At 63.1% G+C, this 15095-nt stretch overlaps 2 protein-coding genes across 3 annotated transcripts; both read left to right on the forward strand.

Moving 5' to 3' along the window:
• The first annotated feature begins 223 nt into the window (after positions 1 to 223).
• SCAMP3 (secretory carrier membrane protein 3) lies at positions 224 to 5036 on the forward strand. Its single transcript, XM_032318290.1, has 9 exons — positions 224 to 455; positions 782 to 859; positions 1476 to 1598; positions 1684 to 1804; positions 2650 to 2778; positions 3412 to 3571; positions 3690 to 3791; positions 4333 to 4450; positions 4579 to 5036. Exons 1-9 carry the CDS (start codon positions 390 to 392, stop codon positions 4723 to 4725), a joined length of 1044 nt encoding a protein of 347 aa, XP_032174181.1. The 5' UTR covers positions 224 to 389; the 3' UTR covers positions 4726 to 5036.
• Positions 5037 to 5496: 460 nt separating this feature from the next.
• On the forward strand, positions 5497 to 11194 carry FAM189B (family with sequence similarity 189 member B). 2 transcript variants are annotated; one of them, XM_032318291.1, is made up of 12 exons: positions 5497 to 6277; positions 6489 to 6545; positions 6735 to 6845; positions 6940 to 7059; positions 7222 to 7329; positions 7852 to 8024; positions 8133 to 8259; positions 8606 to 8675; positions 8816 to 9388; positions 9962 to 10030; positions 10117 to 10370; positions 10462 to 11194. In XM_032318291.1, the coding sequence occupies exons 1-12, from the start codon at positions 6053 to 6055 to the stop codon at positions 10633 to 10635; spliced, it is 2061 nt and encodes a 686-aa protein (XP_032174182.1). In that variant the 5' UTR covers positions 5497 to 6052; the 3' UTR covers positions 10636 to 11194. The 2 variants fall into 2 exon arrangements, with proteins under 2 accessions (XP_032174182.1, XP_032174183.1); XM_032318292.1 differs by having other exon boundaries at positions 5498 to 6277; positions 8160 to 8259.
• The last annotated feature ends 3901 nt before the right edge of the window (positions 11195 to 15095 follow it).

Here is a 15095-nt window from a genome sequence, read left to right on the forward strand (position 1 = left end):
GGGGTGCTTCTCCCAACAGGTGAGCTGAGCCGGGGGAGTTCCGGCGGCGGCGCCCACCGGGCGGGAGCCCAGCCCTGCCGGAGGCCCGCGGAAGGAGGCTCCTGCCGGCCGTCATCCGGAGCGGGCCGGGACCCCGCCGCGGGGCCTGCCGGGAGCTGTAGTTCGTCGGTGGGCGGGGAGGCGGGGCCTGGGTCACGTGGGCGCCCCGTCGGCGCCGGGAGCCGAGGCGCAGGCGCAGCGCGCCGCCGCTGCGGGGATCCTCGGGGCGCTTCCGGCCTTCGCGGCCAATCCGTGCGCAGCCGAGCGGGTGGACCGCGAGGAGCGCAGGGAGCCGCCGCCGCCGCGCAGGGGCGTGGAGGGCAGGGGCGGCCCAGGCCGCAGTTGCAAACATGGCTCAGAGCAGAGACGGCGGGAACCCCTTCGCCGGGCCCGGCGAGCTTGACAACCCCTTTCAGGTGACGCGCGGGCCTTCTCCGGCTAGCTCGGTGGCCTCTGCTCGGTTCTGGACGGGCCCGCTTGTCTTCCCGGCCCTGACATTTGTTCTGGGGAAGGGCCGCCACGTGGGGGTGACGGGGACTCCAGACCAGTAGGCACCCTGGGGGGCGGGCCCTGCCCCTATAAGGAGCCGGTGCTGGCAGTGCGGGGTGAGGGATTGGGGTCAGGCGTTGGGACAGCAGCGTGGCCTCCGACGTGCAGTGTTCGCAGCCACAGGCGTCGGAAGAGGCCCCAGCGAGTTCCCCCAGAGGCACCAGGTGCCAGCTGAGCCCAGCTCTGCCCACAGGACCCAGCTGTGATCCAGCACCGACCCAGCCCGCAGTATGCCACCCTTGACGTCTACAACCCTTTTGAGACCCGAGAGGTGAGGCTCTGGGCGGCACAGGATGGCCGGGAAGGGGAGGATGCGCCTGTAAGCCCGCCCCTTCGGGTACAGGGCGCTTCTCTGCATGCAAACGGTCTTAGCCCCGGGAGAGAGGCCTGTCTGCCTTGGCTTGCCTAACCCTTCTGGGGACACGAGGGCGAACGATCCCGTTTGAGCTCTAAGCCTCCGTCCTAGGAGGACTTGGAGACTGGCGACGCCTGGACCAAGGCTTGTGTCTGGGGCGGCTTCTCCGAAGAAAATACAGAATGGGGCTGGTAGGAGTTGAGGGAAAAACCAGTTATGCTTAGGGGTGCATTTGGAAGGAAGAAATGAGGAGGACCAGACCTGTTCCACAGAATAGAAAATTCTAAGAGCTTTAAAAAGTGAAGGGGGCGGTTTGGTGGGTGAGTGCCTTGAGTCCTGGTCAAGGGAAAGGATGTGAGGGCCGATGAGGGCTGCCGCGGCTTAGAGAAGAGCTAGTTCTCTGCCAGAGGTTTCGCTCTCTTGGCGGGGAGCCTGGGGAACGGGTTCAGGATCTCAAAGTCCTCAAGCAGGCTCTAGACACCTGCATTGGAAGGGACTAGGTGGTCCCTAAAGTCTTTTCCAAAATCAACAGCCCCCACCGGCCTATGAGCCTCCTGCCCCTGCCCCATTGCCTCCACCCTCGGCTCCCTCGTTGCAATCCTCGAGAAAGCTCAGCCCTACAGAACCCAAAAATTACGGCTCCTACAGCACCCAGGTAAATAGGGGGCCGAGATGGGAGTGGGGGTGTGGGGAGCTGGTCTGCGCCCAGGACTCACGTCTCCCGCTGGGGTCCTGGGCAGGCTTCGGCTGCGGCAGCCACTGCTGAGCTGCTGAAGAAGCAGGAGGAGCTCAACCGGAAGGCAGAGGAGTTGGACCGGAGGGAGCGGGAACTGCAGCACGCCGCGCTGGGGGGCGCCGCTGGTAAGCGGGTTCTGGGGTGGGGGCACTGAGGAGGATGGCGAGGCGTTTGACACTTTTTTTCCTCAAAGATCTTATTTATTCATTTGACAGAGAGAGACACAGGGAGAGAGGGAACACAAGCCGGGGGAGGGGGAGAGGGAGAAGCCGATTCGCTGCTGAGCAGAGATCCCAACGTGGGGCTCGATCCCAGGACCCCAAGACCATGACCCGAGCTGAAGGCAGACGCTTAATGACTGAGCCACCCAGGCGCCCCCATTTGATACTTATTAAAAGATATTTTACTTATTTATTTGAGAGAGGGAGAACATGAAGGGGGAGCATCAGAGGGAGAAGCAGACTCCCTGCTGAGCAGGGAGCCCAATGCGGGACTCGATCCCCTGACTCCAGGATCATGACCTGAACCGAAGGCAGTCCTTTAACCAACTGAGCCCCCCGGGTGCCCCGACACTTTTGAAGGAGCAAAATAACCCTAAGAATGTGGGCTCTGGAGCCACATTGCCGAATGTGAATTTGGGCGCTATTATTTACTGCGCATGAGCTCTTAGATAAGTTCCTTGATCTTGAGTGCTTTGGTTTCCTTACTTATAAAACAAAGGTAACATTTGTACCTGTTTGACAGGACTTTGTGGCAGTTAAATAAGGTCATCCCTGCAGAGGGCTGGGCATAGTGCTTAGCAGTTGTAAGTAGCAGTGAACACCGGCAGCTCCGGCTTTGCTTCCGTCCCACGGCTCCTCGGACCCGCGTTGGAGAATGGAGAGAGAACCTGGGGTGGAAGGGAGGGGCGGTTCCTTGGTGGGTCTCTGCCTCACGTCTCAGGTCCTCCTGCTCTCTCTCTGCCTTATAGCTCGACAGAACAATTGGCCCCCTCTACCTTCTTTTTGCCCGGTCCAGCCCTGCTTTTTCCAGGACATCTCCATGGAGATCCCCCAAGAATTTCAGAAGACCGTGTCTACCATGTACTACCTCTGGATGTGTGAGTAGTGAGAAGCCTGTTTTAGAGGAACAGTAAAGGAAGTGACCTTTATCTTTCCTGCCCTCAAGCCGACTGGCCTAGAACTCAGCATTTCATCTCTGCTCTTTTTCTTTTTTTTTTTTTTAAGATTTTATTTATTTATTTGACAGACAGAGATCACAAGTAGGCAGAGAGGCAGGCAGAGAGAGAGAGGAGGAAGCAGGCTCCCTGCTGAGCAGAGAGCCCGATGCGGGACTCGATCCCAGGACCCTGAGATCATGACCCGAGCCGAAGGCAGAGGCTCCAACCCACCAAGCCACCCAGGCGCCCCTCATCTCTGCTCTTTTGAGTTGAAGGCTAGTTTCTCCAGGAATTTTCCTGGGTGACTCCTTTCATACTATTTAGAACGTGTTCTTCCACCTTCTAGAAAACATACGGTCTTGTCCTTTCCCCCTTTCTCTTGTCCCCCTGCAGAAACGTTTTCTGAGTCCTTTAAATGTCTTTGCAGAGGTGATCGTGTGCGATAGGGCTCTGTCTCCGCGGCTGAGTGGAGGATTCTGTGGAGGCAGAAGCTTCTCTTTCGTACTCTGCAGCGTTTGGTGAGGGTTTTGTGATTGCTGGCCACGCTCATTGTCCTGTACGTCCATCCCTCAGGCAGCACGTTGGCTCTTCTCCTGAATTTTCTTGCCTGCCTGGCCAGCTTCTGTGTGGAGACCAGCAATGGCTCGGGCTTTGGACTCTCCATCCTCTGGGTCCTCCTTTTCACTCCCTGCTCCTTCATGTGCTGGTACCGCCCCATGTATAAGGCCTTCCGGTGAGCTGAGGGGCGGGGCTGGCGGAGAACCTGGGACGGGCCCCGCGGCTCCTGGGCCCCGCGGCTCCGGCTCCGGCCCTGACTCTTCTCCCACTCTCCCTGCTTTTCCTGCCCGCAGGAGTGACAGTTCGTTCAATTTCTTCGTTTTCTTCTTCATTTTCTTCGTCCAGGATGTGCTCTTTGTTCTCCAGGCCATTGGCATCCCAGGTTGGGGGTTCAGGTCTGTGAGGCTGCCCTCCAGCCCCCCCCATCCCTCCCCCTCGTTCCTCTAGACCGAGTCAGCACAAGGTCCTGGGGTAGGAGTTGCTCAGAAGAAGGAAATGTGGTTTTGATCCCCAGAAGGTGCTTGTTGAACGCAAGAGACAGGACCTACCCAGTCAGAATTCTCGATAGCCTAGGTGTGGGGGAGGAAAAGTACCCGTGGTCAATCAGAGCGGGCTTCCTGGAGGAAGCGCCCAAGAGCGCTTCTGAAGAGGGGGTGGGGCCTCCTACACAGAGATGTCTGTTTGGACTGAGGATGTCTTGGAGGGGCCTGGAGAGGTAGGAAAACTGCGGGGAAACAGGAATTAAACTTTGAAGAGAGTGGATCAGGTGTGGGATTGTTGTGCTTGGAAAATGCCAGACTGACGGCCAGGGGGTGGGAGGGAACCCTGGTGGGTTGGGTAGGTTGGGGCCCGCTTGCTGACCCTGGAGAGGCTGGGAGGACCGACGTGGGGTGGGGGGGCGCCCCTCTTGACGGCCGGCGCTGTCCCCTCTGGCAGTGGCTGGATCTCGGCGCTGGTGGTGCTGAACGCCAACAAGGCGGCGGCCGCGCTCATGCTGCTGGTGGCCCTGTTTTTCACCGGCGTCGCGGTGCTGGGGATCGTGATGCTCAAGCGGGTGAGGGGCTGCGCCAAGGTCATGGGCCCCGGGGGCCTGGGAGGGGCACTCTGGAGGCCCCGGAGGGCGCGGCGCCCGGCCGGGGCCCAGCTCTGGGGGGGTGGGGTCATCCCTGCCGTCTCCTGCAGATCCACTCCTTGTACCGCCGCACCGGGGCCAGCTTCCAGAAGGCTCAGCAGGAGTTCGCGGCCGGGGTCTTCTCCAACCCTGCCGTGCGCACCGCCGCCGCCAACGCAGCCGCTGGGGCTGCCGAGAATGCCTTCAGAGCCCCGTGACCCCCGACCCCCGGCCCTGCCGCTGGAGGGCGCTCCCTCCGCCCCCCCACCCCCACCCCGTCCTGGACGTCTCCGGGACTCGGTGAGACGTCACGACTTGGGGTCTCCTCTCTGGTGACCCCAAGCCCGCAGCCACGACTGCTGACCCTGACTTCGGGGTGCGGGGAGCCACCAACCCCGTCTCGCTTCCCCCGCCACCCCCCGATTAGGCCACACTACTGCCAGCCCTTACACACCCCACCCGGCTCCCCTCCGCTGTGCCAAGGCTGTGCTTCGGTTATTTAAATAAAGAGAAAGAGGAACTGGAACCAGTCCCCGTCTCCGGGGTCTTTATTGGGAGCGAGGGCGCTGGAAGAGAGAAGGGAGCGTGGCGGAGACGGGAGCGGAAGCAGAACGTGACCCCGGAGGGGGCGGGCCGCGGCGAGCAGGGCTGCGGGGCCCGCAGGGGCTGCTGAAGGGCGGGGCGCGGGCCCGGGGCCCCAGAGGCTGGGCGGGGCTGGGGTCGCACCCCGGACCCCGGAAGGCCCGCGGAGACCCCCCACCCGCCCTAACCCGGCCCGCGGGCCCGCCCTGCTCCTGCCCCGCCGCCCGCCCCCCTGCACCCGGCCCGAGGGCGCACGCCGGCTCCCCCCGCCCCACTCCTGCCCCCCCGCCCGCCCCCTGGCACCGGGCTCGCGGGCGGACGCCAGCTCCCGGGCAGCCGTTCGCAGCCCCGCCGCCCGCCCTCCTGCACCGGGCCTGCGGGCCGACGCCGGCTCCCGGGGTGCACCGCGCAGTCCCGCCCCCGCCCCGCCCCCGCCGCCGGGCGGGACCTGCTGCCGCCCAGGCTGGGGAGCGCAGCGTGTTGGGGCGGAGCGGGGAGGGCGGCCCCGCAGCCGGCAGCGCCCCGGCTTCTCCCCGCCGGACTGTCTCAGACCCCAGGACCCCTCCCCTCTTCTTCCCACCCTCCTCGCCTTTCCCCTCCCCGCCCTTCCCCCGGGTTCCCGACCGCGGCTTCTCCTCACGCCTGGACCTGCCCTTCTCGGCGCCCCCGTTCTCCAGGGAGATGCGATGAGCCGGCGCCCCCGCGTCCTCATCGCCGTCCCGGGCACGGTGCCCGTCCGGTGCCCGCGGTGGGGAGGGAGCCCCCCGCGACCCCCCCGCGACGCCCCTCCCTTGGGCCCCCGCCCAGCTGGAGGCCCTGGGCCATGCCCCAGGGGACCCATCCCGTTGGTGGGCTCTAGAGCAAAGAGGGTGGAGAGGAGGGAGGACGGGGCCTTGGGCGCCTCTGAGATGCTCCCAAGCGCCGGGGGAGGCCGAGCGAGGCGCCGGCAACCGGGCAGCAGGCATGATGCCGTCGCCCAGTGACTCCAGTCGCTCGCTGACCAGCCGACCCAGCACCCGGGGCCTTACCCACCTTCGCCTCCACAGACCCTGGCTGCAGGCCCTGCTCATGCTGGGGCTAGCCCAGGTGCTCCTGGGCGTCCTGGTGGTCACCTTCAGCATGGTGGCCTCCTCTGTCACCACCACCGAGAGCATCAAGAGGTCCTGCCCATCTTGGGCTGGGTTCTCGGTGAGTTGGGTGCACAGTCCTGGCGGGGGGTGGGGGAGGGGGCAGGTTCCTGGGGCCCCTGCGATACACACTAGCGGCTGATGCAAATGCCGGCCTCTCCTCCCTCTTCGGGGTGGCCGTCTTCTTACAGGGCTGGGCACACCCTGTGGTGAGGGGCTCACTCATGTGCCTCCCCCTTGCCAGGCTGAGCCTGTGCCCACTCTGTCCCCAGCTGGCGTTCTCCGGGGTGGTTGGCGTTGTGTCTTGGAAGCGGCCGTTCACTTTAGTGGTAGGTGTTAGGGTCTGGTGCCCCCGGGGAGGCAGGTGCCCAGCTCCGGCACATGCCCCCAAGAAGGGAGGGAACGGGCCGTGCGGTTCATGCCAGCCGGGCATAACTGTGTGTGAGGGGTGGTCCCATCCGCGGCAGAGGCACCCCCTTGCCAGGCCCCAGCCCTGAATGTGCCGCTGCTTCCCGCAGATCTCCTTCTTCTCCCTGCTTTCGGTGCTCTGTGTCATGCTCAGCACGGCCGGCTCTGTGCTCTCCTGCAAGAATGCCCGGCTCGCCCGAGACTTCCAAGACTGCTCCATGGTGAGCCTGAGGAGGGCGGGCGGGGAGACCTGGTGGTGGGAGGTGTGCGCGACGCCTGCGTTTGTCCTGACTGCGCCCTCCCCCTGCCGCTCAGGAAGGAAAGGTCTGTGTGTGCTGCCCCTCTGTCCCCCTACTCCGGCCCTGTCCAGAGTCAGGGCAGGAGTTGAAAGTCGCCCCTAACTCCACCTGTGACGAAGCCCGAGGAGCCCTCAAGGTGAGTGCGCCCTCCCCAATTCAACCATTCCTTTCTCCCCCTGACCCCTTCCCTCCGGTTTTCACCTTTGCCTCCCCTTCTGGAGTCCTCACAGGTCCAGAACTTGTGGGATGCACCCCTCCCCAGGGCCCGCTCACACCCTGCCTCCCCTCTCGCTTTCAGAACCTGCTGTTCAGTGTCTGTGGGCTCACCATTTGTGGTGCCGTCACCTGTACCCTCTCTGCCGTCGTGTGCTGCGTCCAGATCTTCTCCCTGGACCTTGTGCACACGGTGAGAGGCGGGCCAGGGTCACAGCCAAGCAGGTGTGATGCGGGGCGGGTGCGTGTGTGTGCTGCGACTGGGCTTGAGGGGACGGCGGCTACTGGGCTGGCTTCTGAGCACGGGGGGCTGTGGGTCGTTTATTAGGCATGCCTGGTGTAGGGACATGTAGGGGGGGTTCGAGGAAGGATGGGGAGGGGAAGGGCGGGGAGTGGGAGAAATCCGTGATGCCAGGCAGCCCAGAGAGTGGACATTAAACAATGGGACTGCAGATCGGGTGGAGTCCAGAAGATCCCAGATAGGGCCAAGGATAGAGGGTTGATGTTCTAGTGGGGGCAGAGAACAGGTGGCGATTCTGGGGGTAGGCGGGGCCACGCGCTCGCAGACTGGGGCAGAGGGAGAAGGGGAGCTGGCTGTGGCACGGGGGGGGGGGGGGGGGGGGGGGGGCAGGCCCAGGACAATGTGGCGGCATCTGGGAGCCTAGAAGCTGCATTCCCAGAAACCAGGCCCACTGAGCCGCTTGTGTCCCAGCAGCTGGCCCCCGAGCGCTCTGTCTCAGGCCCCCTGGGGCCCCCGGGCTGTCCGTCGGTGCCTGCAGCGCCTGTCCTTCACACCACGCTGGACTTAGAGGAATTCATACCGCCAGTGCCCCCTCCGCCCTACTACCCCCCGGAGTATACCTGCAGCTCGGAAACAGATGCGCAGAGGTGAGGCCGGGCAGAGTCCTGCCAGGGGAACTAAGGGCAGGGGCTGCAGCCTGGCTTGCTGGGGGCAGGGGGCAGGGGGAGGTTTGTGCAGTCGGAGGGCTTTTCCAGGCTTTGTCCTCCCCGTCTTCCTGCCAGCATCACCTACAACGGCTCCATGGACAGCCCGGTGCCTTTGTATCCTACGGATTGTCCTCCTTCCTATGAGGCCGTCATGGGGCTACGAGGAGACAGCCAGGTGAGACTAGGGCTCGGCGTGGCCTGGGGAGCTGGCGACAGAGCCTGAAAAGCTGAGGGAGCTGCTGTCCCCGGACAAAGAAGACAGTAGTCCTCACGGTGTTTGTGGCACCCGCCATCTGGTTTTCCCTAGAGCTGGGGCGGGGTGCGGGTTGGCGCGCAGGAACTATTATTCATTCCTTCCAGATGTGGAAACTCGGGCCCCCATAACTGACCTGTGCAGGGTGGCAAAGCTGGCCTGAACGCTAGGTCTTCAGAGCGCTGTCCTGCACACCGCGTGGGGGGGTGGGGGGGGGATGGCCGCACCGGCTGTAGGGCCGGCCACCTGACCATCGGGTTTCCTGCAGGCCACTCTGTTTGATCCCCAGCTTCACGACAGCTCCTGCGTCTGCGAGCGCGTGGCCTCCATCGTGGATGGTGAGCAAAAAAAGCGGGGAGCGGGGGGCAAGGGCTGGGCTGCCTGGGAGGGCGGAGCTCGGTGGGGGGTGCTGGACTCTGAGGTCTCCGGAGGGCTGTGGACAGACAGCCGCCCCCACACGCCCCCCTGCCGCCCCCAGTGTCCATGGACAGTGGGTCTCTGGTGCTGTCGGCCATCGGGGACCTGCCCGGGGGCTCAAGCCCGTCGGAGGACTCGTGCCTGCTGGAGCTGCAGGGCTCTGTGCGCTCCGTCGACTACGTGCTCTTCCGCTCCATCCAGCGCAGCCGCGCCGGCTACTGCCTCAGCCTGGACTGCGGCCTGCGCGGCCCCTTCGAGGACAGCCCCCTGCCACGGCGGCCCCCCAGGGCCGCCCGCTCCTACTCCTGCTCAGCCCCCGAGGCCCCGCCCGCGCTGGGAGCCCCCACGGCTGCCCGCAGCTGCCACCGGCTGGAGGGCTGGCCGCCCTGGGTGGGACCCTGCTTCCCCGAGCTGCGGCGGCGGGTCCCCCGGGGAGGCGGCCCCGGAGGCGGCCGGCCCACCGGGGCCCCTCCCGCCCGCGCCCCTGCTCGCCGCTTCAGCGACAGCTCAGGTTCCCTCACGCCGCCACCGCCGCCTGGGCACCGGCCTCCCCATTCGGCTCTCCCGCCGACCCCGCTGCTGCTGCTGCCGCGGTCCCACAGTGACCCAGGCATCACCACCTCCAGCGACACCGGTGAGCACGCCCCACCCCTGCACACACAGCCCCGAGGGTCAGGAGAGGGCAGGCCGGGGAGTTAGAGGGCCGGTGGTGCCTGCAGGGCTTAGGACAGGTGGCGGTCCCCAAGGAACAAGAAGGGCTGAGTTCACTCCCACAGGAGACACTTCTGAGCGTTCCCCTTCTAAAACCACACCGTCAGCAGCTGAGCGGCACAAAGAGGAAGAAGCTTCCACAGCTCCCAGCCGGTCCCCATTACCCACCCTCTCCCAGGCTGCCCACCTGCTCCTTGGGCACAGGAGCAGCCCCTCAGCCCAGGTGCTGGAGTGACTGAGGAATGAGGGGACCCGACAGCATTTCAGCCCTGGCCTCGTGCTCTTCTAGGGGGCCGAGGTGGGGGGGATGCAGCCACCACGAGACCGCCTTAGTCCCCGTCTTGCTGGGCTGCGTCATCGGGTTTCCGGCAGACATGGGCAGACGTGACGTTTGGGTTGAGGGTCGGGTGTGGGGCTGGGGAGGCTCCTGGGGGGTTGAGTCTCTCCTGGGAGGACCTGTCGACCCGGCATTTCCACTCCCCGCCTCCCCCCACAGCTGACTTCAGGGACCTTTATACCAAAGTGCTCGAGGAAGAGGCCGCCTCCCTTTCCTCTGCAGATACAGGTCAGGCGTGTGCTCGGCACCCAGAGGGTGGGGTAGGGGAGTGCTGCCTGGCCCCCCGTGCGCCTCCCTTCCTTCTCTCTCTCCAGGGCTCTGCTCTGAAGCCTGCCTCTTCCGTCTAGCCCGCTGCCCTTCACCCAAGCTGCTACGCGCCCGCTCAGCTGAGAAACGGCGCCCCGTGCCCACCTTTCAAAAGGTCCCCCTGCCCTCCGGCCCTGCACCTGCCCACTCCCTCGGGGACCTTAAGAGCAGTTGGCCAGGCCGAGGCTTGGTCTCTCGTTTCTTCCAGATGTCCAAGAAGGCCCCAGACCCCAGTGGGAATGGGGCCCATGGGTTTAAGCAGGTAGGAGTTAGGGGAGTCTGGGAAGATACCCAGGAAAGCCAGGAGCTTTAGGCTAAGCCACACTCATGCCCGGTTTTGTGTCCCCCTCTAGGTGCCCCGGAGCCCATGGGGTCGGCCAGGCCGAGAGAGCCTCCACCTTCGGAGCTGTGGCGACCTGAGCTCCGGCTCTTCACTGCGGCGCCTCCTGTCTGGCCGCCGGCTGGAGCGTGGTCCTCGCCCCCACAGCCTCAGCCTCAATGGGGGCAGCCGGGAGACTGGGCTCTGACCTGGGCTTCCTGACCCTCTGAACAGATCCAGGTGAATGCTGGGGGCACAGGCACCAGCTGGTGGGACCAACAACCCCCAGCACCCCACGCGCTGGCTGACACAAAAGAAACCCGCTGAACATGCCCAGAAGTATCCCTTTGCCGCCTACCTCTGGGAGCTCCTGCTGCTTGCCTCTGGCCCTCAGGACTGGGAGAGCTTCTCTCCTATGCTGCATGGGTATCTGGGTATTCAGGCTGTCTGGGGGAGAGGCTCCTGCTTACAGCATCCAAAGAGGAAAAAAAAAGTCCCACCCCCAGTGTGAGAGAGCCCTCCGACTGGACAGGGGCACTCTGGCTGGGGCAAAGGCATGCCCCAGTACTTCTGCATAGGGAGCTGTGTGCCTGTGCACTGGGGTGGTGAGGCGTGAAGAGTCCAAGAAACCTGGGTGGCTCTCAGCTCTGCCACGTCTACCTGCATGGCCTTGGGCAAATTATTTAACCTCAACTGCCTGATCCGTAAAACATCGTGAAGATGAATGTTTGTAAAGCTCTTAATACACTAAATAGGCCTTCAAAAAATTTCAGTTTTCCCCTTCTCTTCTGCACCAGCCTTTGCCACCATGGGAAATTTGTTCTGGCATCTCTCGTGGTTAAGAAAACTCTCTCAAGACATTTATTTCCAGCTATCTAGATCTCTGCTCCTTTTCGGAGCAAAACGTTTTCTCTCTGCCTTTCCCGCTCTTCTCAGAACACTCCCATCAGGCTCCGTCCCCATCTCTCCCCAGGCATTACCCTTGAAAAAGCCTTCAGTAACCAAGAAGGTATCAGATCCAATGGCCACTTCTCTGCCTGCATGTCCCTTGACTTCTGAGAAACATTTAAGCCAGATAATCCGCATCTTTTCTCTTCAATTTTGCCCTTTCCTGTCTTTGAAGACATCATACCCCTACTTCTCCTCTCTACCCTTTTGGTTTCCTTTGCCAGCTCCCACAACTCAGCTGGATCGCTCAATGCTGGAGAACCCCGGGATTTCCCCCTTGGTTCTCTTCTAGTTTCCATCTGCAAATGGCACTACCCAAAGCCACGGTTTCAATACTAACTGCCGTGGGGCGCCTGGGTGGCTCAGTTGTTAAGCGTCTGCCTTCTGCCCGGTCATGATCCCAGGGTTCGGGAATGGGCCCCACATAGGGCTCCCTGCTCCGCGGGGAGTCTGCTTCTACCTCTCCCACTCCCCCTGCTTGTGCTGTGTGTGTGTGTGTGTGTGTGTCTCTCTGTCAAATAAAATCTTAAAATTAAAAGAAAAATGAAATACCATCTGCCTGCCCACGTGGAACTCTTCTCCCTGATCCCTCTCTGACCTCCAACTTGACACATCTGTCGGGATGTCCAGTGAACGCCTCAGACTCACGGCGGCCACAGATGAATCCTGAATCCCACCCCGGGCGCCTGTCCCCATCTCAATCAACAGCACCTCTGTTCACCCGGAGGCACGTTCCAAAAGCTTGGGAATCATCCTGGTTTTATCCTTTCCCTCCTCCAACGCACCCAGCCCTCACCAGCTACCTAGACAGGCTCGAGCCCCCGTCTCCCAGCCTTCCGACTGGTCTGCTTCCTAAACCTCTCTTCTCCGCTCGGTAGAGCGAAAGTCACGTCGCAGCAAGGTTCTGCCGCAGTCCGCCGGCCTCCCGCTGGCCCGGGAGTCCGCTGCAGGCTCCTGAGCAGACCGTGGTCAGGCACAGCCCGTCTCACGCCGCTGCAGCCACCCGGCCTCACGCCAGGGCTCGGCACCTGCTCGGCCCGCGGCGCCCTGCGGAGGCGCCCTCCACGCCTCCGCGCAGGGCTCCCGGTCACTGGGTCAGTGCCGCGGCGCTCCACGCCGAGCACTCGCGAGGACCAGGATCACCGCGTGCCTGTCTAGTCACTGGCCGGCTCTACCAGCGGGCTACCGGGGGCAGACCGGAGGGCCGGCGGGGGAGGCGCGCAGCCCGCGGACGGCGTCGGGCGGCCCGGCCTTTAATAATTCAGCAGCCGCAGGGCGGGTCAGGGCGCGGCCGGCCCACAGCACGGGGTAGGAGGAGCTGAGACGGGGGTTCCCAGCGAGGCAGCGTCCGAGCACGGAACGTTCCCTGACCCGAGGCCCCCGGAGGAGCACGCTCGCGGACGCAGCGCCGCCTCGACGGGCGCCTCCCCGGCGGGAAGCCCCCGGCCCCGCCCGTTACGGCCGCAGGACGCCCAGGCGCATGCGCACTTCTCGCCGTCCGCGCCCTCGTTCGCGTAGGCTCCAGACGACGCTTGCGCCGCACCTGGACTACGGCTGGTCAGCGAGAGTAGTCGGTCCCCAGGACGACCAATAGGCGTGCGGAAGGGGCCGGCGTCCCCCCCCGCCCCGCGATTCGAGACTCCGCCCGCGGCTGCGCGTGGAGGGGCGGCGCGTGGAGGGGCGGCGCGTGGAGGGGCTGCGCGGCGCGTGGCGGGGCTGCTCGCGGGCTGGGCTCGGGCTGGGCTGGGCGGTGTCCTCGCCCGGCCTCTCCGCAGTGCGGGCGGCGCGGGGCTCCCCGTTCGCCTCGGCGGTAGGCGTGGTGGGTGTCGCGCGGTCGGACTCGCTCTCCCCTCTCTGCGTTTGTTCTTGTGAATAGTCGGAATGGCCTCTGAGGCTCCCGGAGAGAGAACAGCGGGGTGGGGCAGAGGGAGGAGCGGGCCCCGCCGAGCAGGGAGCGGGTGCGGCGCTCGACCTCACGGCCCCGGGAGCCGGACCTGAGCCGAAGGCGGACGCTGAGCCCACCGAGCCCCCGGGCGCGGGGGATGAAATCTTTAAACTCTCTCCATCCACGTGGGGTGCGGAGAAAGTCTGTATCATTCGTATAAATGTATCCATTCTGTAGCCATTCGACAAGCTCCCACTGAGCAAGGAACCGGCGCCAGCCACGGCGGGGGCCGCCCGGGATGGAACGGGGTCCGGGACCCCGCGCCGCAGGGAACGCTGCGGGGTGGGGCGGGGCGGAGGATTAGACGGCCTCCAGGGGTGGGGCGGGGCCGGGGACTCGGGGGGTGTCGGAGGGGGATGGGGCGCCGTGGGAGGGCGGAAACGGGGAACCCAGAGCCTCCCGGGACGGGGCGGGGCACCGGGACACAGCGGTCCCAACCCTAGTGGGCTGAGCCACGGACAAAGCAACCCCTGGTACGAGTCACTGCAGCTGTGTGTACTGCACCGGCCCTGTAGGGCTCGAGCTCATGCCACAAGCCCCAGCACTAAGGGGTCCGACGGGAGGGAGGAGCGTTGCACGCGGAAGAGTTGGAGAACGAGGGGGAGGAGGCTGGTCTCCCCTTCGCCGTCTGATTTCTACACAGCAGCCAAAGTGATATTTTGAAAATATAAATCTAATCTTGGCACGTCCCTGCACCAAACTCTCCAGTGAATTTCCATCTTAGAACAAAACTTCGACTCATTGCTGTGGTCACCAAGGCCCAGAGACTCTGGCAACCAACCTTTGCCTCCAGACTCCTTACTTGCCCGCTCCCTGGTTCTGTCCAGCACACTCTGCTCTTTATTTTGCTTCGTAATTCTCATGGCCATCTGAAGTTAGTTCTTTTGTGTTCCATTCCCACTTGAATATAAGCCCCTGGGGCCAAGGACTTTATCATCCCATTCAGTACTGTATCCCCAGGACCTAGAAGAGAGTCTGGCACATAGCAGATGTTCAATTACTATTTGTTGGATAGGTGAATTGGGGAGCACATAGCAAGGATGCCTCCTACCCAGTCAGAAGTGTCAGGAAGATGGTTCTGATGGCAGGGACTCAGGCTTCCGTGATGAAAATGAGTAGCTGTTCCCTTTTTTGTTTTTGTTTTTCAAGAGGCGAGAAGAAGAAAGTACTCATGGCCGAAGGGAGAGCATGAAATATGAAAAGGTGAGATGAAATATGGCCTACTGGAGGAATGTGGTTAGAGCATAAGGTGCAAATGGGCAGGTGACAAATGAGGGTGGGGCAAGGTCCCACAACCTCTCTTAAGGGTAGTGTGGAATCACTAATGGATTTCAGGCGAGAAAGAGAGAGGATCCTTCAGAATTTGTATTTTAGTTAGAACATCCAATTTTGGGGGGGGGGATAGATTGGAAGAGAAAACTGGAGGTTAGGAGACCAAGAGAGATGTTTTGGAGTTTAGAGAAGAAATAATGGGGATTAGGGTACAGAGAGAGGACAGAGTCAAGGATGAGCTCCAGTTCTGGGAGGAAGGGGTGGCATTCATGGGGAAAGAGAACACAGGAGGAAGAGTGAATTTGGCTGGAGAAGAGAACCATCTCATGATGGTCTTGCTGACCTGTCCATGAGACACCCAGAGCACAGGTCTGGAGGGCAGAGTGCCGACACAGAGTCAATCCCAGGAGAAAGATTGGGATTGGAGGTGGAGAGTTTGGAACCAACAGCAACTAAGAAGTAATCAAAGCCATGGGATTGTCTCCCGGAGAGAGTACGACACG

This window comes from Mustela erminea, chromosome 17 (genome assembly GCF_009829155.1).
Source record: "Mustela erminea isolate mMusErm1 chromosome 17, mMusErm1.Pri, whole genome shotgun sequence".
Lineage (NCBI taxonomy): Eukaryota > Metazoa > Chordata > Mammalia > Carnivora > Mustelidae > Mustela > Mustela erminea.

What these genes read in the sequence shown, in the direction of transcription:
- SCAMP3 (XM_032318290.1), top strand. Translation starts at nt 390, where the DNA reads ATGGCTCAGAGCAGAGACGGCGGGAACCCCTTCGCCGGGCCCGGCGAG. An exon ending in CCCATGTATAAGGCCTTCCG is followed by an intron (nt 3,572 to 3,689) that starts GTGAGCTGAGGG and finishes TCCTGCCCGCAG; the next exon opens with GAGTGACAGTTCGTTCAATT. An exon ending in GGATCGTGATGCTCAAGCGG is followed by an intron (nt 4,451 to 4,578) that starts GTGAGGGGCTGC and finishes CGTCTCCTGCAG; the next exon opens with ATCCACTCCTTGTACCGCCG.
- FAM189B (XM_032318291.1), top strand. Translation starts at nt 6,053, where the DNA reads ATGATGCCGTCGCCCAGTGACTCCAGTCGCTCGCTGACCAGCCGACCC. An exon ending in CCCTGGACCTTGTGCACACG is followed by an intron (nt 7,330 to 7,851) that starts GTGAGAGGCGGG and finishes GTGTCCCAGCAG; the next exon opens with CTGGCCCCCGAGCGCTCTGT. An exon ending in CGTGGCCTCCATCGTGGATG is followed by an intron (nt 8,676 to 8,815) that starts GTGAGCAAAAAA and finishes TGCCGCCCCCAG; the next exon opens with TGTCCATGGACAGTGGGTCT.